General features: G+C 38.5%; 1 protein-coding gene across 1 annotated transcript in view; it reads left to right on the top strand.

Moving 5' to 3' along the window:
* The window catches only part of LOC135467102 (echinoderm microtubule-associated protein-like 6), a 36,896-nt gene extending 21,406 nt beyond the window's left edge, over window positions 1-15,490 (top strand). Inside the window, exons 25-34 of the mRNA XM_064744863.1 lie at window positions 1,262-1,391; window positions 2,737-3,009; window positions 6,656-6,876; window positions 7,267-7,424; window positions 7,784-7,901; window positions 8,716-8,904; window positions 10,656-10,825; window positions 11,192-11,354; window positions 13,609-13,712; window positions 15,415-15,490. Coding sequence (XP_064600933.1) covers window positions 1,262-1,391; window positions 2,737-3,009; window positions 6,656-6,876; window positions 7,267-7,424; window positions 7,784-7,901; window positions 8,716-8,904; window positions 10,656-10,825; window positions 11,192-11,354; window positions 13,609-13,712; window positions 15,415-15,490 — 1,602 coding nt within the window. The remainder of the gene's footprint in view (window positions 1-1,261; window positions 1,392-2,736; window positions 3,010-6,655; window positions 6,877-7,266; window positions 7,425-7,783; window positions 7,902-8,715; window positions 8,905-10,655; window positions 10,826-11,191; window positions 11,355-13,608; window positions 13,713-15,414) is intronic.
* The last annotated feature ends 6,827 nt before the right edge of the window (window positions 15,491-22,317 follow it).

The raw sequence follows: 22,317 nt of genomic DNA, 5'->3' as shown, positions 1-22,317 counted from the left end.
ACGTCTACAATGGTACAATCTATCAGTTTCTACTGTAATGTCTACTTTAATGTGACGAGGGGGTTAGCCCGCTGGTGTGGTGCCATGACCCAGGAGCCTCTCACCAATGCAGGCTCTGTGAGTTCAAGTCCAGCTCATGCTGGCTTCGTCTCCGGCCGTATGTGGGAAGGTCTACCAGCAACCTGTGGATGGTCGTAGATTTCCCTTGGGCTCTTTCGTCCTAATGCAGGCCGCTGTCGTATAAGTAAAATAGTCCTGAGTATGGAGTTAAATCCCAGTCAGATAAATAAACAAATAAATTAATGTGACGATGAGCTGAGAGGGGAACGCTTGACATCATTAAAATACTGTTTTAATGATGTCTTAATGTCTCATTTAGACATTTGAGAGGCCTCTTGGGATAATGACATACTCAGTGTACATGTTATGGCTTCTAAGACAAGGGTTTTGTCTTCATATCTTTTTTCTTCATCTTTATAACACAGTAGCTACAACTGTTCTTGTAGACTCCCTGAAACGTGAGTTCAAATCCCACAAAAGCAAATGTTTTAGCTGGCCTTAGCTTTGGTGATGTAAATTACATGTAGATATGTTGCTTTATCACAACCGCCAGTGAAACAGCTGGACTTATCAGCTAAAACGTGGAGAAAACATAAAAATGACCTAAAGTTCAGATGGAAGAGTGTGAAGAGTTATTCCAAAATGTGATCTTCAATATTTTTTCTCATTTTTCCTTAAGCAGAAAAAGACTTTTGAAAATAATTTTTGTATGGTGGGTATTTGAAACCACCATGTGTTATTTGTAGTCTTTGTTTAATAATGTCATAAATGAGGATGTAACACAGGCTTAATAAATATTTTTTCATTAGAATTTGTTCTTTTCAGCTAAAAAATGTATTGAACCTCAATTTGGATCATATTTATGTTTTTAATATGTTCATAAATATTATCATAATTTAGGTTAAATGCATATGTTTCAATTTAAACAACAAATTTACATTCAAATAAATTTATTAGACAAGCATCACATCCCTATTTAGAACATTATTATGCAACAACAATAAATACCAAAAGTTGGTCCCAAATACCCACCATACAAAAATATTTTCAAATACCCTTTTCAAAAGATCCAAAAAAATGATAAAGATCATATTTGCAAATAAGTTTTGATGCTCTTTGATGTGATTTTGGCATCGTTTTTACGTTCTCTTCTCCTTTAATAGTTACTGATGACATGATGTTGAGTTTGTGTTTTTACCAGGACCTGCAGTTGGAATATGTTCACGGTTACCGTGGGTTTGACTCCAGGAATAACCTGTTCTACATCAATGATGGAGCAGAGATCGTTTTCCACACAGCCGGTGCAGGCGTTGTGCAGAATCTCTCTACAGGTGACACACTTTTCTGCTGTGCACATCATATTTTTATCGGTTACATCAACTCATGTGTGAGATGGTGTAGAAATGATGAAGTTGCTCCCCAGATTGTATTCCAGTTTTAGTCTGCTTTTTTTCTTTCATGTAATCTGACATGTAGGTATATATAAAAGCTGAACTACATAAAATAAATGTTCAATGAATATTGGTATGTATTTTTATTCTTCCAAGTTAAAAGCCTGGAAAGCCTCTTATTCGGAATATTAATATTACTATTCCATGGATTTTATGGGAAAGCTACTACCCAGACTGTTTAACCGATTGACGGGAAATTTTGCAGTAAAATTCCCCCGTACTTGAAGTAGTGTCCTGGGCCTTTTCTCTAGATCACGTGGTTTGGTGGCCATATTTGATTTTTAGTGTAAAACCTTTAAACTTCTTCTTCTTAAGAACCGCTGAATGGGTTGTTTTGAAATTTGATATGCAGGTAGACAGTTCTGCGTAACAATAAGTTTGAGAAAGTCACTTACTTTAGTTAAAAACTGCGTAAGCGTGCTATTGGTCGAAATTGTGATGTCACAACTAATTTTGAAATTTCAGTTTGTTTTTGATGTATTCTTGTGTATTTTTGGCCACTGATTCCAAATCTGCCTTTGGTTTTTTGTCCATCTTGGTACGGTTTTGAGATACAGTCAAAAAACTTAAACATAGTTACGTAATTTTAATGGGATGTAACTTGAGAACGTTGAGAGCTAGAAATCTGAAAATTTCACCTAATTGTAGCTCAAGACTTGCTCTTTCTGCAAGGTGGAGACCGATTTGAACTTCGATCAGTAGTTTTCTTGCAGATGAGTGTAAATGGCACCATCATTTGTTTGAAACGTAAATTTTTCAGGCTGTTGCTTTAACATTGATTCAGTTGGCAACTGGCATGCTTTGTAGAGGATGTGCATGGGAAATTTTTTTTGCACTGTTTAGAACTATCTGAGTGACATACTTTTGCCGCAATATTGACATCTGAAAAAATCTTTAATCGTCTTCTTCTCAAGAACGGCTGATTGATTCACTTGGAATTTCATACGCTGATAGAATGCAATTAGGCAAATTTAAATTGCAGAGCCCATGCCTATAGCCTATAACCTTGCTACTTTGCATATTTGTCACGTGACCAAAAATTTTTGAAATTGAAAACGAAGAAAACTCAACTTGGTAAAGTTTGTGCTGCTCATCATGAATCTGTTGTTTTTTCTTCCTGTTTTGAATAGTTTTGCGACAAAAGTTGAGCTGAGGGCTTGAAAGACAGGCTTGAAAGCCGTAAAACTGATTGCAATTCTAGTTTCAATTCTTTATTCTTTTCCAGGAAGTCAGAGTTTTTATTTAGAGCACACAGATGACATCATTTCCCTAACAACCAATCAGCACCCCAAGTACAAAAACATAGTTGCCACAGGACAAATTGGCAACACCCCTTCAGTCCATATTTGGGATGCAGCTACAAAGGAGACCTTGTCAGTGATTCGTGGTGACCACTCAAAAGGCGTATGCTGTGTGGACTTCTCAAGTACAGGGAAGTACCTGGTCACAGTGGGTCTGGAGGATGAACACAACATTGTTGTATGGAGATGGCAAGAAGGTATGCTCATGTTAGAGAATTTCTTCATAGCCATGCAGCTGTGGTGGAAATTGATTACTAAGTGGTAGGATATGGAAGTATATAGATCAGTAACCCTCATACTGGGGCAGGTGTCGGCGTGTATTCTATCACTGGGTTACCATGTAACAAGTTCATCCTGCAATACACCAACCAATACGGCAGACGACTGATGTAAAGGTAAACCATTATAACTTTTGTTTTCACAACTGAGCAAAGGGAGATAACCTAGTCAGCAAACAAATCGGCTGTTGGATATGGGAATATACATGTATACATGAAAACCAGATGTTTTGGTCTGATGTGGGAAAAATATATTTACATACATTATGTCACGTAGAGTCATTTTAACTCTTTCGCTACTGGGAACGGCTTAAGCTGCAGCCTAACCATACTCCTTGGTCCCTGCGAGCGGCTCAAGCCACACATTTGACTGCACCTCATTTCCCCGCGAGCGGCTCAAGCCACATAATACACTGTCTCTGACTGGTCTATATTTGCATGGAAATTGGGATTTTTTGGGAGCTAAACCAATCAAATACTGCCTTATGAGACCCTATGGAAACCACACAAGTGGTGTTCATAGATTTTCATTGGTTGCAAGCGATAAAAAGGCACAAAAGAATGTAGAGGACATTTGATGACTTTTTTGGAGGCATTTCCCAAAATTGCTGACTCAAGTACAGATGACAATTTTGAGGGCTTTAAGACCTTTGGGAGGATTCCGACTCCAATTGGGAGGATTCCGATATTTCGGTTTCAGATGTTAGCATTGACACAGAAGATTCTTCCACGAAGAGGAATTAACTTTGAGTCTACTACGCTCCAGAATTAACGAGAGACACAAACCTGAACAATCAGAAACTGTGCCAGTAAGAACACCAACGCGAACTACGGAAAGGCAATTTTACTCACATCAAGAGATACACAGTTCTAATAAAGAGATCAAGTAATGTTTACACACTTCACAGAGCAAAAATACCAACTGCCACCGAAAATCTGATGGTTGAATTATCCAAAAATCATGAAACAAAAACAGGGTTGCGGTGAACAGGGTTGCAGTAGCGAGGGCTGTATGACGTTGAGGTAGCAAATGAGTTAAGGGCCTTGGGTTGGGTGGGGAACATATAATGGTCAGTATTTTCTGTCCAGCTCGTTTTTTGATCAGCATATTATTCCGGCGAATGTCATGGCAAATTCACAACATAGGATTGTGAAAGCTGACGGATGTTTGGATGTTAGTTTGTAGTGCATCTTTGTACAGGTTGCATATTCATTTATAACCAACTATGGTTGTGACTTGGGGCATGCTACACTAGTCATTTATGACCTGCTTTAGTTGTGACTTGGGGCATGCTACACTAGTCATTTATAACTTACTATAGTTGTGACTTGGGGCATGATACCTTAGTCATTTATAACCTACTATAGTTGTGACTTGGGGCATGATACCTTAGTCATTTATAACCTACTTTAGTTGTGACTTGGGGCATGCTACCTTAGTCATTTATAACCTACTATAGTTGTGACTTAGGGCATGCTACACTAGTCATTTATAACCTACTATGGTTGTGACTTGGGGCATGCTACACTAGTCATTTATAACCTACTGTAGTTGTGACATGGGGCATGATACCTTAGTCATTTATAACCTACTTTAGTTGTGACTTGGGGCATGCTACCTTAGTCATTCATAACCTACTATAGTTGTGACTTAGGGCATGCCACACTAGTCATTTATAACCAACTATAGTTGTGACTTGGGGCATGCTACACTAGTCATTTATAACTTACTATAGTTGTGACTTGGAGCATGCTACACTAGTCATTTATAACCTACTATAGTTGTGACTTGGGGCATGCTACACTAGTCATTTATAACCTACTATAGTTGTCTCTTGGGGCATGCTACACTAGTCATTTATAACCTACTATAGTTGTCTCTTGGGGCATGCTACACTAGTCATTCATAACCTACTATAGTTGTGACTTAGGGCATGCCACACTAGTCATTTATAACCTACTATAGTTGTGACTTGGGGCATGCTACACTAGTCATTTATAACTTACTATAGTTGTGACTTGGAGCATGCTACACTAGTCATTTATAACCTACTATAGTTGTGACTTGGGGCATGCTACACTAGTTATTTAAAACCTACTGTAGTTGTGACTTGGGGCATGCTACAGTAGTCATTTATAACCAACTATAGTTGTGACTTGGGGCATGCTACACTAGTCATTTATAACCTACTATAGTTGTGACTTGGGGCATGCTACACTAGTCATTTATAACTTACTATAGTTGTGACTTAGGGCATGCCACACTAGTCATTTATAACCTACTATGGTTGTGACTTGGGGCATGCTACACTAGTCATTTATAACTTACTATAGTTGTGACTTAGGGCATGCTACACTAGTCATTTATAACCTACTATAGTTGTGACTTGGGGCATGCTACACTAGTCATTTATAACCTACTATAGTTGTTACTTGGGGCATGCTACCTTAGTCATTCATAACCTACTATAGTTGTGACTTGGAGCATGCTACACTAGTCATTTATAACTTACTATAGTTGTGACTTGGAGCATGCTACACTAGTCATTTATAACCTACTATAGTTGTGACTTGGGGCATGCTACATTAGTCATTTATAACCTACTTTAGTTGCGACTTGGGGCATGCTACACTAGTCATTTATAACTTACTATAGTTGTGACTTGGGGCATGCTACACTAGTCATTTATAACCTACTATAGCTGTGACTTGGGGCATGCTACACTAGTCATTTATAACTTACTATAGTTGTCTCTTGGGGCATGCTACACTAGTCATTTATAACCAACTATAGTTGTGACTTGGGGCATGCTACACTAGTCATTTATAACCTACTGTAGTTGTGACTTGGGGCATGCTACACTAGTCATTTATACCTACTATGGTTGTGACTTGGGGCATGCTACACTAGTCATTTATAACCTACTATAGTTGTGACTTGGGGCATGCTGCACTAGTCATTTATAACTTACTATAGTTGTGACTTGGGACATGCTACACTAGTCATTTATAACCTACTATGGTTGTGACTTGGGACATGCTACACTAGTCATTTATAACCTACTATGGTTGTGACTTGGGGCATGCTACACTAGTCATTTATAACCTACTATGGTTGTGACTTGGGGCATGCTACACTAGTCATTTATAACTTACTATAGTTGTGACTTGGGGCATGCTACACTAGTCATTTATAACTTACTATAGTTGTGACTTAGGGCACGCTACTCATGTCATAGTTGTAGCATATCCATATCATTTATCTTCTCTTCATCGGTGTTAACTGTTAACAAGATGAATTGGAAAACTTGAAAGGCTTAAAGGCACTGGAAGGAAGGGGAAGGGAATGGATTGCTTCTTATTAATTGACTGTTCCTCCATGATATGGCTGAAATACTACCAGTGTGGATTAAACCCTAATCATCTTCTGTTCTTTAATATTATCTTTCACCGTTATCTTACAAGAGAAAAAAAGTACCAAGAAAGAAGTATTCAGTTAAGTCTTGATCGATTAGTTTAAACATTGAACACAATAATGAAACATATATGTTATTCTCATTCTTAGGTGCAAAAGTTGCAATGACTCCTGGCCATTCCAGCCGGATATTTCACGCGGAGTTCCGCCCCGACTCTGACACGCAGTTTGTGACAGTTGGGATTCGCCATGTGAAGTTCTGGACGGTGGCTGGGGGTGAGCTGGTGGGGAAGCGTGGGATTCTGACAGATGCTGGGATGGGTGGAGACGCACAGAGGATGCAGACCATGTTGTCTGTGGCATTTGGGGCTGTAAGTTGTGACACATCTACAGGCTCTAAATGTCTTAATAATGAAATTTATAGCTACAATGTAATTACATCTCTGGTGTTACCTTCGCTTAGAGCCATTCTTGATTTTCACTTAAAAGCATTATGATTTATAAGAATTTTCTGTTCATGAGATATGAGAGGTTATTCATAATGTGTGATGTTGAAAATGATGTATAAAAATGGGAAATCAAGCATGTTGATTAATTTGACCAGGGCTTGATCCTGGAATTTATGTCTGTATGTCCTTACACGAAAAAAGAAACCATTTCATATGTCCGGCTTTTCATTTTTTTCGTTTCATTTGTTTTTTGTTTTGAACATTCAAAGTTGTTTGAAAACTTATTCATTTGAACTCTCTGTGTATGTTCAGAACAACATGACATACACGGGATCGCTGAGCGGAGATGTGTTTGTGTGGAAGGACACCACCTTGGTGAGACTGGTGCAGAAGGCTCACTCTGGTCCTGTCTTCACCATGTTTACCACCCTGAGGGATGGGCTTATTGTCACAGGGGGCAAGGAACCAGGGTAAGCACGAGTAAAATTAGTGCTTGTGAAGCTTTGGATTTGGGATTCCCATGAACAAACTTTTAGTGTAGTTGTGATTTTGTCTGTTCTAGTTGTGAATCATTCTATCGTTTTAGGTTTTACAAATGCTACTGAAACCAGTTTATATATCACAGACACCTATCATTAAATATATAACAAAGTAAACGGTTATGTCAGAACCTATCCTTTATATATTTTGGTGATATATATCGAACAATCTTTCCTCCACCCATAAATCTAACCGCCACCAGATAAGTAAAACCGAGTAATCATAGTACATAAATAAAAAAATAATTAAACCCTTATCTGGATGATGCTTAAGCTGTTGCTACCTGCAGGGTGAAGGACAACGGACCTGTGAAGTTATGGGACCAAGAAATGAAGAGATGCCGTGCATTCCCTCTTCTAGAGGAGGGCAGCAAATCATCCGTCGTCAAATCTGTCTGTAGGTGTAAGGTAAGTTCCCTTAAGTTTCGTTAGTACTCATTATTACAGGGAATTCCGACCCTTTGAAAAGGATAATAAGTCAGCAGTAATCAAATCTATGCAGAAGTAATTCCATGTGTGATTTTATCAACTTTTTGCCCATACATAGATAAATGTAAAGTCCTCCTTTAATACTCCATTGCAACTGTTTTGAAGTGAAGTTGATATTTGTTGTCAGGGTTTCTTTCAAACCTAAGTCCTAACTAACAGTGTCATCGTCATTTGGGGTTTTATATGTTATGGGTAAAACAGTGTCCTCATTATTTGGGTTTTATTCATTCTGGGTAAAACAGTATCATGGTTATTTGGGGTTTATATGTTCTGGGTAAAACAGTTTGATTGTTATTTAGAGTTTATGTGTTCAGGGTAAAACAGTATCATTGTTATTTGGGGTATATATGTTCTGGGTAAAAGAGTATCATCGTTATTTGGGGTTTATATGTTCTGGGTAAAACAGTATCATCGTTATTTAGAGTTTGTTTGTTCAGGGTAAAACAGTATCATCGTTATTTGGGGTATATATGTTCAGGATAAAACAGTATCATCGTTATTTGGGGTTTATATGTTCTGGGTAAAACAGTATCATTGTGATTTGGGGTTTATTTGTTCTGGGTAAAACAGTATAATCGTTATTTGGCTTACATATTCGGGATAGAACATTTTTATCATTGTTTGAATTGCTGACCCAGACTGCTGTTGTTAATCTCAAGGAAATCTTGAGGTTAGAGAAAAAAATTCATTAATCAACATAAAGCCTTATATTTTTCTGTTGTTTTTTTAACAGGGTAAGATCTTGGTGGGTACAAAAGAGAATTCTGTGGTGGAGATAGGGGAGAAGGGTGGTTCTGCTCAGGTGGTTGTTTCTGCCCATGGAGAAGGGGAGGTCTGGGGCCTGTATCCTCACCCCAGCCAGCCTAAGTTCATCACTGCTAGTTATGACGGGTCTGTCAGACTCTGGGATCTACAAACTAAGGTGAGTTGTCATTCCCGGTAATCAGGACATTAAATAGTTTCGTTCTGATCAGTGTAAACTTTGCTGCTGTAGTTTTACTTTTTCAGGTGTGCTTTTAACCGGATTGTATCCATTACGTATTTAGTCAGTCCCAATATACATATTATTATCTTGTGTGTCATTGTCATATTTGTTGACCAGCTAATTGCTTTACAGGAAAAAACAGAAGTGCAAAAATAACATCTGGTAAGAGACCTGGACATAGTATAAATGGATAAGATGTTGGTACGCTAAATGATAAAAAGTTTCGGCCGACGGTACTGTTGTTTACTTTCTCACGGGCTGAGTTAGTGGCAAGATGACAGAAGTGTGTGATTAGCCTGCCGCCCATTTCATTGCCCTGGTTATGGTTCCTAATTGCTAAAATATAATATAATTATAGCCATGAATTAAAATGAAGAAAGTATGAAGTCAGGGGGTGACTGTTGCTAACTAGTAGATTCCAAACACTCGATCCACGCTCATACCAGTTAGTACAAATATGATAATGTACACTGCATTCCTGAAAACAACGAACAGTTGTTCGGGTAACGTGGAAGTCATGTCACAACATTATCTTGTTAACAGTTGTCTATTCTGAGCCCTCATTATGCAACATTTATGTGTACATGTGTATTTGTGCTACAAATGGATTTCAATGAGAAATATCTGTCAGCAACCATCCGTATAATTTGAATCAAGTTTGTCATTCTCTTCCTATTGCAGAAGAGTTACCTTTCCTGCATTTTGCAATCAAGAACACCTCCAGTAAACGTAGAAAACATAGTTCCGCATGCATATTAATAGATATTTGACATGCCACTCCACATGTGTAAAGCTACTGGGTGGTCATGCTCACGCTCTTCAATCTCCAGAGTTTTCTAGTGAATTCTTTTTCATCATAAAATGGTGATCATAAAACAATCAAGGTGCTCCTTTTGTGAAGTAATCCTCTATGTACTGAATTCATTATGATTAAAACTGAGGAAAACATGATCTGTTGGTGGCAGGAGCATAGACTAACTGCTCAGTGAAATGTGGGCTTGTGGATTACAGACTGGAACTTCTATATTATCCCCTGATCAGGGCCAATGCTCTTCAGTAAGAACCACAATCAATACAGTGAATCATGGGATACACTTTACAAGTCTAAGGTTAAAATTCATTTACCATGGTTGATAGTGAGGAAAGTTCATTACCTGGAGCATGTTATAATGGGAAGATCTTGTAACCTATGCAACCTTGCAGGTCCTCTTCATTGGAATATGAACCACTGCAGTGGCCTAGTGGTTAGATCGAACCCAGATCGGGTCATACCAAAGACTTTAAAGATTGTGCTTGTTGCTGACTTGCTTGTCACTTAGCACTGAGGGGTTACAGCAAGGAGAGAGGTTGTCCCATTGTTAGTGTAATGTGAGTGAGTAGGGTGTCAGGTATGGTGTCTTTGGCATGATACGTCAGTGGCGGCAGCACTTTGGACTTGTCCTCCTACAAGAAGATATATAGTATATACACGCACCTAATGATTCTTCCTTGTTATATGACTCAAAAATTGTTAAGTACCACGTGAAAACCCAAGCATACATACTTGTACATGTATTCTTCGGAGTATCAATATGATAATCAAAAGACCGGTGAATGGCAACTCTCAATCATGCAGATGCACTGTGAGATAATCAGTGATTAGAACTTTCCAGATTCTGCCTCTCTCATGGTTTCCTTGAATGTTACAGACATCTGTGGCCAAGCTGGTGGTGGGACCCGCTAGATCTGTTTGCTTTAGCCATGATGGAGAGCTCATTGCGGTTGGCCTCCAAAATGGAGAAGTCATTGTTCTCAACAGTAATGGCCTAAAGATGTGGGGCAAACGAAGGGACCGGGCCGGGTCTGTTAATGACTTAAGGTTAGACAGTTTTACTCCATTATCAAATTTTGAATTTTTTCTCGTCTGTAAGAAACAAGTTGATCCCTAAAAAGAAAAAAAAATACAGAACAAATGGATTATTGAAAGTTCAAAGTGTATTCTTTGTAATATATAATGATATTATTTTGGTATTAAACTACACGAGCATTTACCTTATTTTTCTGCTTATTGTGTACAAATGATATTCAATTTTGAAACAGAAAACTTTAAATTTACACTTTAGCTTTAATACATATGAACATCTCAGATTATGTTATGCTGTTTGTAACATTGTATCTAAAATGTTTGCATGGAATAGTAGATCTTTTAATTTCTGTTGTTGTGTTTATATTTCTTGGGACACAGGTTCAGCCCAAATGGGAAATACCTGGTAGTGGGGACAGAGGATAAGTATGTGGATATCTACGACATCAGCCAGGGTCCTGCTCTTAACCGTGTTGGATACTGTAATGGAATCCCCAGTTTTGTCATCCAGCTGGACTTCTCTGCTGACAGCCAGTATGTGAGGGTAAGCACAATGTTATGTGGTTCTCTGCTGACAGTCAGTATGTGAGGACAAGCACAATGTTATGTGGCTCTGTACTGACAGTCAGTATGTGAGGGTATGCACATTATTATGTGGTTCTGTGCTGACAGTTAGTATGTGAGGGTTAGCACAATGTTATGTGGTTCTGTGCTGACAGTCAGTATGTGAGGGTACGCACAGTATTATGTGGTTCTGTGCTGACAGTTGGTATGTGAGGGTTAGCACAATGTTATGTGGTTCTGTGCTGACAGTCTGTATGCAAGGGCAAGCACAATGTTATGTGGTTCTGTGCTGACAGTGAATATGTGAGGGTAAGCTCAATGTTATGTGTTTCTGTGCTGACAGTGAATATGTGAGGGTAAGCACAATGTTATGTGGTTCTGTGCTGACAGTTAGTATGTGAGGGTTAGCACAATGTTATGTGGTTCTGTGCTGACAGTCTGTATGCAAGGGCAAACACAATGTTATGTGGTTCTTTGCTGACAGTGAATATGTGAGGGTAAGCTCAATGTTATGTGGTTCTGTGCTGACAGTGAATATGTGAGGGTATGCACAATGTTATGTGGTTATGTGCTGACAGTCATTGCGTGAGGTTAAGCACAATGTGTGTTATGTGGTTCTGTGCTGACAGTCAGTATGTGAGGGTTAGCACAATGTTATGTGGTTCTGTGCTGACAGTCTGTATGCAAGGGCAAGCACAATGTTATGTGGTTCTGTGCTGACAGTGAATATGTGAGGGTAAGCACAATGTTATGTGGTTCTGTGCTGACAGTTAGTATGTGAGGGTTAGCACAATGTTATGTGGTTCTGTGCTGACAGTCTGTATGCAAGGGCAAACACAATGTTATGTGGTTCTTTGCTGACAGTGAATATGTGAGGGTAAGCTCAATGTTATGTGGTTCTGTGCTGACAGTGAATATGTGAGGGTATGCACAATGTTATGTGGTTATGTGCTGACAGTCATTGCGTGAGGTTAAGCACAATGTGTGTTATGCGGTTCTGTGCTAACAGTCAGTATGCGAGGGCAAGCACAATGTTATGCGATCCTGTGCTGACAGTCATTGTGTGAGGTTAAGCACAATGTTACGTGTACGTGGTTCTCAGCTGACAGTCAATGTGTGAGGGTAAGCACCATGTTATGTCATTTTGTGCTGACAGTCAGTGTGTGAGGTTAAGCACAATGTTACATGTACGTGGTTCTCAGCTGACAGTCAGTGTGTGAGGGTAAGCACCATGTTATGTCATTTTGTGCTGACAGTCAGTGTGTGAGGTTAAGCACAATGTTACATGTACGTGGTTCTCTGCTGACAGTCAGTGTGTGAGGACAAGCACAATGTTATGTGGCTCTGTACTGACAGTCAGTATGTGAGGGTATGCACAGTGTTATGTGGTTCTCTGCTGACATCAGATATGTGGTAAGCACAATGTCATGTGATTTTCTGCTAGATCTGTTACTTAGAACCCCCCAGTTTTGTGATCCAGCTGGACTCCTCTGCTGACGAGTCAGTGTTTTAGGGCAAGCACAATCTTATGCTGTTCATTGCTAGGTAATGTTATTGGGCGGTTTGCTTGATTTATTTGTTAGACTCAAATGGTAATGCATGATCATATTGCCCCCAAGTTTGTGTAAGGAAAAAACAACCAACCAACAACCATGTACTGCTTTAAGCTCCAGTTACACTTCAGCAGGCTATCGTTTACCATTTGTTTGGTAGTTTCAAAAAAATTTGTGGATGTTTTCACAGACTTACAAATCACGTGTGAATTTCGGACAGTTTTTTCCATTCTCAACAAAGTTAAGGCAAACCGTAAGGGAACGTGTTGCAGATGCAATTCTTTCAGAATGGTTGTTTGTTTCATGTATAAAATGTTAACTCAGATGGCTGTTATTGGCTGTAACTCTCTGGAGTTTATTCTTTGCACAGAACTACATAGACTGTGATGCCACAACTTGCCAACTTGATCTGATACATATTCACAGTGCAAATGAAACAAAGTGCATAATTGTAGTTACATCTAAATGTAACTCTCCTGTATACTTTTTTTGCTTCAGCCGGAAAATGAGTTGGATCTCAAGTATCAGCTCTGCTACGTGTGCTAATTTGACCTTGAAGAGAATGTATTTTTTTTCTGTTGCCGTGCAACTATGATGTAGGAGTGTTGTATAACGCCAACCTTTTGACACCTTGTCAGTTTGCCATTAGTGTCATTATGAAACTGTTTGTGTGTGTTACAGGTAGGAACAGGTGCTTATGTGGAGCAGGTGTTTGCTGTACCGAGTGGGAAGCTGGCGGAAGAAAAGGATGTCTTCAACAAAATCACCTGGGCTACCTGGACAAGGTGGGTGGTAACCATGAGGCACTTGTTAAAGGAACAAGATAGAAAATACTATTAATTCTTTTCAGGTTGATTGAGAATCCTTGCTTCTTAATGAAATTAAAAAAAAACATTAATAAACATGCATTTTCCTTGCATAAGAGCAAAGCAGAAATCAATTTATGGTTCACTGGCTGTTTACATTGGAAATCCCCACTGTTGACAAATAGGATAGATGATGCTAATTAATTACATTACATTTTCTTGTCAACTTACATGAAGCCTACATGTATATGACACTCCCTATATAAATATGTGTTGGATGATCATCTGAGAGAACATATTATGTAGATTTTGACTCCCACACAAATGGAGATCAGTAGAAAGAAACCTTTTGTTGTCACCTTGTGTGTAGTTAATAATAAGAAAGTTTGCCCAAATCAAAACTCGTTTTCATTTCCTAGTTCATTGTTTGGTGTAGTGGACTAATGTTTCAGCAACAAAGCACTTTATGCTGCCATGATTAATTACTGTGAAAGAGATTTATTTATTTATTTATTTGGTGTTTTACGCCGTATTCCTGTGAAAGGTATTTCCATGGAGCTAATGGCAAAAGCTCTTAATGAATAAGACAAGGTTGTTTTGAAACTGAGTGGATTTGTGTAAATTCTTTTCTTGTTAAATGATTTTACAACTGTTTCAAGACTGACACAGTAAATTCACCAGTTGATTGTGTCATGAAGTTGACAGGAATGTACTGCTCACAAATGGAAATAATGAGGAGCATAACCCACCTAAAACAAATCCGTCAACCATATTACCCTTCTCTGTGACACATCGCTATTTCTGTATAGTGATGTTTATTTATTTATTTATTTGATTGGTGTTTTACGCTGTACTCAAGAATATTTCACTTATACGACGGCGACCAGCATTATGGTGGGTGGAAACCTGGCACAGCCCGGGGGAAACCCACGACCATCCATAGGTTGTTGCCAGACCTTCTCACTTACGGCCGGAGAGGAAGCCAGCATGAGCTGGACTTGAACTCACAGCGACCACATTGGTGAGAGGCTCCTGGGTCATTACGCGGCGCTAGCGTGCTAACCGACTGAGCCACGGAGGCCCCCTGTATAGTTATGCAAAGATGTTTATGTACATATGTTATGTAGTTCACAAGCTCCACGAGTGAAGCTGACAGTAGATTTAACAATGTATTACCGTAGCAAGCTACTGCTTGCACAGCTTCACACACTCCTGCAATGATCCGAGAGGCGCTCTCTATTCTACCTTAACAGCGGCCTTAAATCTTATGTAGTAAACCCTGACCTTGTAGATTTATGCATTGATGAACAGATGCATCATATCTGCATACAACTATAGCTTCAGTTTTATATTCCGATCAACGGGTCGATCAAGTAAATCCTTGGTGTTTTAACGAAAGCTCTTCGCTTCGGCATACTTTCGTTGTGTTGTGTCTCATATAAACCAGTTTTACGCAGACTAGAACAAAATGTTTCTGATGTTTAGAACAAAGTGTTCTGCAACATCAGTTGAGCCACATTCGTGCGGCTAGTAGTTCACAAGTATTGCAGCACAACAGTAGAGGGTGATGTAGTTTTTAACACAGCTTAGGATTGACTTGTTCTGAGATCAAGTCGACGTAAGGTTTGACGTGTCAGAAGTGTTGTTGCAACCGGGATTTAATCTGTTTTTTCTTGGGCAGTGTGTTGGGACAGGAGGTACTGGGTATCTGGCCGAAGGACTCGTCTAAAGGGGATGTTAACTGCGCTCGCAGTTAACATCCCACTTTGCTCGAGTCTTCGAGCCCTGCTACGAGTACCTTGCTGTCAAATTCACTCCCATGCCCAGAAAAATATGTAAGTGTGTGGTGAAATTTGTGACAAGAGAATACATCAATAAGGGTGAAAAGTACGATGTTTCACCCAAAGTTTAGCATTTTTCGAACAAAAGACTTTGTATGATTGTGATTGATTCATCCACCTTGCTGTTTCAGTTTGATCATTTTCTTTTCAGAAAAACTTAAGTGTTGGCATCAAAAGTATCAATTAAGATAAGATGTTATTCTGAAGGTGCATTTTTACACACCAAGCTTCAGGTGAAATACAGTATTACGGCAATGTGGGTATGACGAAGAAGGAAACTTTTATGTGGCAGTTTATTTACCTTTTTACCCAACTGTCACTTGACGCATAGGGTTGTGTGTTGAATTACAGCTTATATTGTAAAACGCCATAGAATAATTAAACATTTTTCACGTGACACACTTCGCTCGATTCTGATCGGTTGGTCAACGTTGAAGGGCAATTAAGATTTTTTTCTGAAGTTTGATTAATTTGTTGTTGACATCAAAAGTATCATTTTAAACAAAGTTGGTCTGTGAAAGATGACAAAAAAATGACAAAAAGTCTGCAACAAGTCTTAATATATAACTGAAGCCTTTCTTGCACCATACGGGTTTGCCATTTTGTGTTTGTTGCACACCTCTTGATGGTTTAGTAACGTGCGTAACTCGTTCTCCATGCAGGCTCCACACAAGATGTTTGTTGGCCATTCTGCTCATGTGACAAATGTGAGATTTACCTGTGACGATCGTTACCTCATCAGTACAGGTGGAGACGACTGCAGGTAAGACAACTATTCTCTTTACTTCATTGTGTTAACATTTCTTGTAACAAAAGCAGCATTGTATAGTCGTGCTGATTCAAATCTTTAATGTGGAAGAAAAATGAAGACTGTGTCAACAGAAAGACTGCAGAAAACCATATGCTTGCATTCTAAGGTGGGCTATGTAGACCATGCTGTTGAATGCCAAATATGTGATGCCAAGTTTTTAGCTAGAGTGATATAATTTCATTACTCTCTGCCTGGGCTGGCCAGACTGTTGGTCAGCTTTGATATCTTCAGACATGGGCCATTCATTTGATGAGAGGCCTGGGTGTAAGATGACATCAAAGTTTTTACAAGATGTCACATCTAGTGGAAATTTTATTGGCATGTTCTATTTTTATTTTTTTATCTTTGTAAGAAGTTTTACTCGTTTAATGTGTACTCACGTGCATTGGCAAGCTGGAACATGAACGGATGCATGAAATGGAGCCAGAAAACAAATTATGGCTTCAAAAGAATTGAAGAAAGTTACGTCCAGATAAAAAAAAAAAAAAAACATTCATGAGGTGTATTTTATGTAATTACCCCTCTGTTTTATGCAAATTTTCTGTCAGTGGCCAGAAGTTCTTGGAAATGTTGTGAATGCTGAACTTACCGGCTTAGCTGCACAGACCCATGTGAACTCTTCTCCCCTCATGGTTGTTTTTGACAGCTACATGTATCACTGTTGATGTCAAAACTGCAAATTACTTTCCAATATTTAATTTCCAGACTGGCCCCTGGGGCCTTAGGAAATTACCAAGAAGAAAACTTTTTTGTAACTTTGCTGGTTAGGACACATCCGGAACTGCTTGTTAAGAAATGCCCTAATGATCCTATAAATATCACCGTAGAATCCAAACATTTGACCGCAGATGAATCATTGGGAATTTGAGAAATTTTGAGAAACTAAGAATGCAAGTAAATTCAGTTCGGAATACGGTTTCTTCTGACCCTTTTTTCTTTTGTTTGCTTTTCTTTGATTTAGATTTAATCGATTTCTGCATTGAATGCCTTACTTCTTCCCTTAAGATTAACGTGTAGAATATCATACAACATTCCAACCTTGACCAACTAGGCTTACAGAAAACTACAATTTTTTTTTATTCCAGTGTATTTGTTTGGAAGTGTCTGTGAAAAAGGCTGACCTGGAACCCTGACAATTGTAGAGCGCTGTGGAGAGGCAGGTTTGGAGACATCTCCCAGCTGACAGAAAATCTGCGTTGTTAATTTTCCTTCTTAGGCATGCTACATATCGTTATTAGTAGTGTAATAGCAGTGGTATTGAGTTGTACTTCTTGCTGTTGTACATGTATAACTACATAGACATATATACATAATATAGTCATTTAATATTCCGTAACTGTTGATGTACTAAACTATAATAACTGGGTATCAAGGCACACAAGCTTGTTGTTATACCGTGTAGTTAAATGGATAACAATTCCTTTTAGAGATTGGTGAGGTTAATATGAAATAATGTAGGAGTGGGTCATGGTGGAGTGGTTACCTGTATTCCAATCACAAGTTGTGGGTTCAATTCCGACCTTGGACAGAGAATTTTTTGATTCCCTAGCTCTGACTGTTTTTGGGGCCTTGGTGACAATAAGAGAATGACAAAGTTTGTGAGACTGTTTGAACAGTCTTGGTGTGCATGACAGAAGTAACTTTCCAAAGGTTGGTGGTGTACCGCAGGATCTTGTTCCTTCACCACTTAAGTTGTGAAAATTTAGTGAAAAATTTTTTCAGTATGACATTTAACAATATTGAAATACTTGAAATCTTCAACCTTTTCAATCATGAAAGCACTTTTTTTCTGTAGAATTTATGTGTGCATTTGTTACGAAAATGACAAGGAAACTGATTTGTGTCACTGATGATGCAAACTTCATAAAATGGTGCAAATTATTTCTCCACACTCCATAGTTCTCTCAAAATGTTTTAAACTATTGGCTGCGAAGGTGGTTTAAAAGGTTGTAGAATTCATGTAAATGTGAGGTAATGTTTACGAATGAGAGAAAAACTAGGTTTTACATGTATGTAACAGTTACAATCAATGTTTCCTCATAGAATGATAGAATGATTTTGGTATAGGAAGCCACTCTATAGCTTGATAAAGCATTATGAGCGGTAAGAAAACAAGAAAAAGATAAAGAGTTTGTGGTAAGCAAACTGAGGATTATTTTGGTCGTTGTTGTACCTTATTGTAATGTTACCAGAGTGTGCCTGACGTGGGCAAGACTTTCTTTTTGTATGCTTTTTTTTTTGACATAACTCATGTTAAGCATATCTTCTTCAAACACTGGCAAAAAAAAATGAAAAGAGATTTTGTATTGATATGTAATTGTACGTAATTCTACAAAAATGGTATTTTATATTAATATAAAAACACTCAGTGAATGTGGCATGTATTTTTTCTGCTGAGTCAGTGGCCATGCCTGGACTGGTACATAACATTCCATCTTTGGGTGACTTCATGGTTTTCATCAAAGTCATACCTTTGTATGTTAGTGCCATTTCTCACACCACTGCATCTTGGACACTTATTTGTGGGAAATATTACACACATTCATTATTTTGAATACAATGTAGGACATTGAACAAAAAATATCATCACATGGACTATAACTATTTATATTACATCATGGCAAACAGAGGGAAATTCCTTTGTGGGTTTTTTTTTTTTTTTTCTTTAGAGCAAGATATCCGTCCATAAGTTTCTTATTATGGCTCTTTATCTTTTTGAAACAAAAAGTGCCATGTATTTATGATAAAACCATTAACTGCGCAGTGATACTTACACATACATGTTACAGCTTATGCTTACTTTTTATATACGTATATTAGACAATACCTCTTGTTGATATATATTTTTATTATTTTTTCTATAAAACTCTGTAATCGTCTGTGTCTGTGATAGGATGTGTTATATCTGGTTGTTTACACAGTGGTTTGTGACCAAGTTGTAAATGGTTTGTTTTTGTTTTTTTTTTGTCGCATCATGTGGCATCCAAATATTGTTGACTAGACTGTAATAACAATGTAAATAATATTGAAAAACCTTGTGTTTGTAACTGGTATTCTCTGTATTTCATTACAATAGATTACATAAAACTTCAAGGAATTCTCAAGGCTTCATGAATTATAGTAACAAAAAAAAAAATTGTAAAAACTTGTATAGGAAGGGCAGCATTTAAGTACATTGTATATTTTATGTTATAAATAAGTAAATAGACATTATCTCTAGCTTTTATTTCTCTATCTTCAATTATAGTGGGGGCCTCCGTGGCTCAGTCCGTTAAAGCGCTAGCGCAGCGTAATGACCCAGGAGTCTCTCACCAATGCGGTCGCTGTGAGTTCAAGTCCAGCTCATGCTGGCGGCCGTACGTGAGAAGGTCTGCCAGCAACCTGCGGATGGTCGTGGGTTTCCCCCGGGCTCTGCCCGGTTTCCACCCACCATAATGCTGGCCGCCGTCGTATAAGTGAAATATTCTTGAGTACGGCGTAAAACACCAATCAAAAAAAAAAAAAAAAAAATCAATTATAGTGAGTTACTGAATTGTAAGAGATTTTTGTTTAATATCATTTTGTTCACAATATTACTTCAAAACTACATCTAACTGTCAGTTTATGTGGTAGAAATTAATTTCCCAACAAGATTTAATTTGGTACACAGGGTCCGGTTGTTCAAAAGTGTACTAGCTAATACCGGTATTAAGTCATATAATATATTTGCGATACAGTTTTAATCAATACAGTTTTACAGATACTGAATGGAACAGCCTACGGTTTAGTTCACGGTTAATGATAGTGTCACACAATTATTTACAGGCAGGTTAATAAACTGAAGACTTAGCTGAAAGTTAAACCTTAGTATGAAGTCTTAAGACAGTTTTGAACAACGGGGCCCAGGTGTATATACCTCTGTAGATGTGATTACCTTTGGAAAAGAATATAACTATGTATATTGTGACAGCATTGTAATGTAGAACATTCAGGTAGTAAAGAATCAATATTCACAGTCATCCATGTTTATTTCATGATTTATATTGCTCTGTTACAGTCCAGGAGACTGATTTACCTGACACGGCCAGCATTCATCCTTACATAGAGTACATGTGATGACACATCATTGCAAAAGCTTTGATAAAGCTGTCTTAGTGTTAACACTAAAATTGTTTCATGGTTGCTTTAAGAATTAATGTCCAATTTTAGTCAATGGGGCAGATTTTGGTAAAGGCCCTGGCTGAAGACTTGTATGTTGATTAGTAATCAACAACTAATAAGCTCTTTGAGAAAGGAGTTTCTCTTGTACTGCCTCCTCATACACCCCGCGGATGACCGCCGCTGACTGGCGTCTCGGGTGTAGGCCTACTCATGATGCTGCATACCGGCTGACGAACACCTTTCAACTCTACCTGTGCCGAACGGCGGAGAACCACCAGTGAGAACTTAAGGCCGATGGCCATGTTCTCATACAGCCATCGGACGAACCAGTCTTTAGTCGGGAGACGATAGTTAGCTGTCGACGAACAGTGGTTTTCTCTGGGCTCTGTCTGGTTTCCTCAACAGGCGCATCTTCATTTTATCCAGTCAGGCACTTTGCATATATGTACGTTTTCTGAATTGACCGTCAGGCAGGAATGACCGATTCACACCACACGACAGCTGATGAATAAGTACGCAATCAAATAGTAGATTCCTTTATGATGGATAGAAAAGACTAAAAGTGATAACAAGATCCCTCTTGGAAACCTTTGATCGTCACCTGCCGCGTTTTTTGTCCAACGTGCATAACTAGAATACTTCTTACCCTATACAGAGTGCATTTGATTTACACATCAGAAATTTTACACACAGGCATAAATCCTTTAATAAGCCGTTGTATAAAGCCTGTTTTTTTTTCTCAAATATACCTTGCAAACGACCGCCGCGATCCGACGACACTATACCACATATATCATGACAATGAATCATTTTCGCTGGACGTGTTATCATATACCTATATGTATACTGAGAATGCGGTTTTACTGAAACATTCAAACATTTCCACCCATACCACGTTAAACCATGCGAAATTTTAACATGTACATTTGAACAGGCAGACAACAGGTTGCCCAGTAGTTGAGATACATGGACACGTAACATTTGGACGAAAAGATAAGTTAAATGTAAAGACAACACTAAAACGATTGTATAGAAGCATCTATAAAGTTTTAAAAGCTTGCATATTTTTTATTTTTGTTATGTTGCATAGCCCAAATATCGCAGTTCAAACTGCATAAGCAAATTCGCGCACATAGAAACAATCAGATCCGAGTTTAACCTATCAGAAGATTTATAACTCAGAGGATGCTTGTCGTTGTTTCCGCTGCCATTTGTATGGCCGTCACGAAAACCATGTTACTGATATCCGTTGTAGCCATATGTGCGTCGCGTTTCCAGAACACATGCTAACCCGCCCCTCCCCACCACTCCCGCACGTCCTCCCCTGCTTCTGGTGTGAAACTCGATCCTGTCGCCTCCGCTGTCCTCAGATTAAATTGTTTCCCCGTGATCTTTAATTGATATTGAATATTATAATCCCCTCATTGTGCGGGAGCGGTGAGGACCTTAATGTCCCAATGGCACAAATATAATCGACGCCGAGACGGCATGCAAATTTCGCAAACCGTAATTTTTGAAACGCATGTCTCGATTGCTGAAGGATTGGTTCGGCTGTTAATTCGAAAATTAATATCATCTTTTTTTCTTTTACTGTGGCTGCTTGTAGATACTGTTCCCTGTTAAGACAAGAATTAATGTTATAACTCTCAAACACGTTGTCAATCGCCTTTTCAAAGGTGTATAATATAATTAAAGACGCACAGCATAAAGAGTAAAATCAGAGCAGCGACGAAAGCGTGACAGCTGGCAAATGATCACACGTAACCGGTGAAAGACAGCCTCTTGTCATTTT

This window comes from Liolophura sinensis, chromosome 6 (assembly GCF_032854445.1).
Source record: "Liolophura sinensis isolate JHLJ2023 chromosome 6, CUHK_Ljap_v2, whole genome shotgun sequence".
NCBI classification, from domain to species: Eukaryota; Metazoa; Mollusca; class Polyplacophora; order Chitonida; family Chitonidae; genus Liolophura; species Liolophura sinensis.
This window is presented reverse-complemented; position numbering and strand designations above follow the sequence as displayed.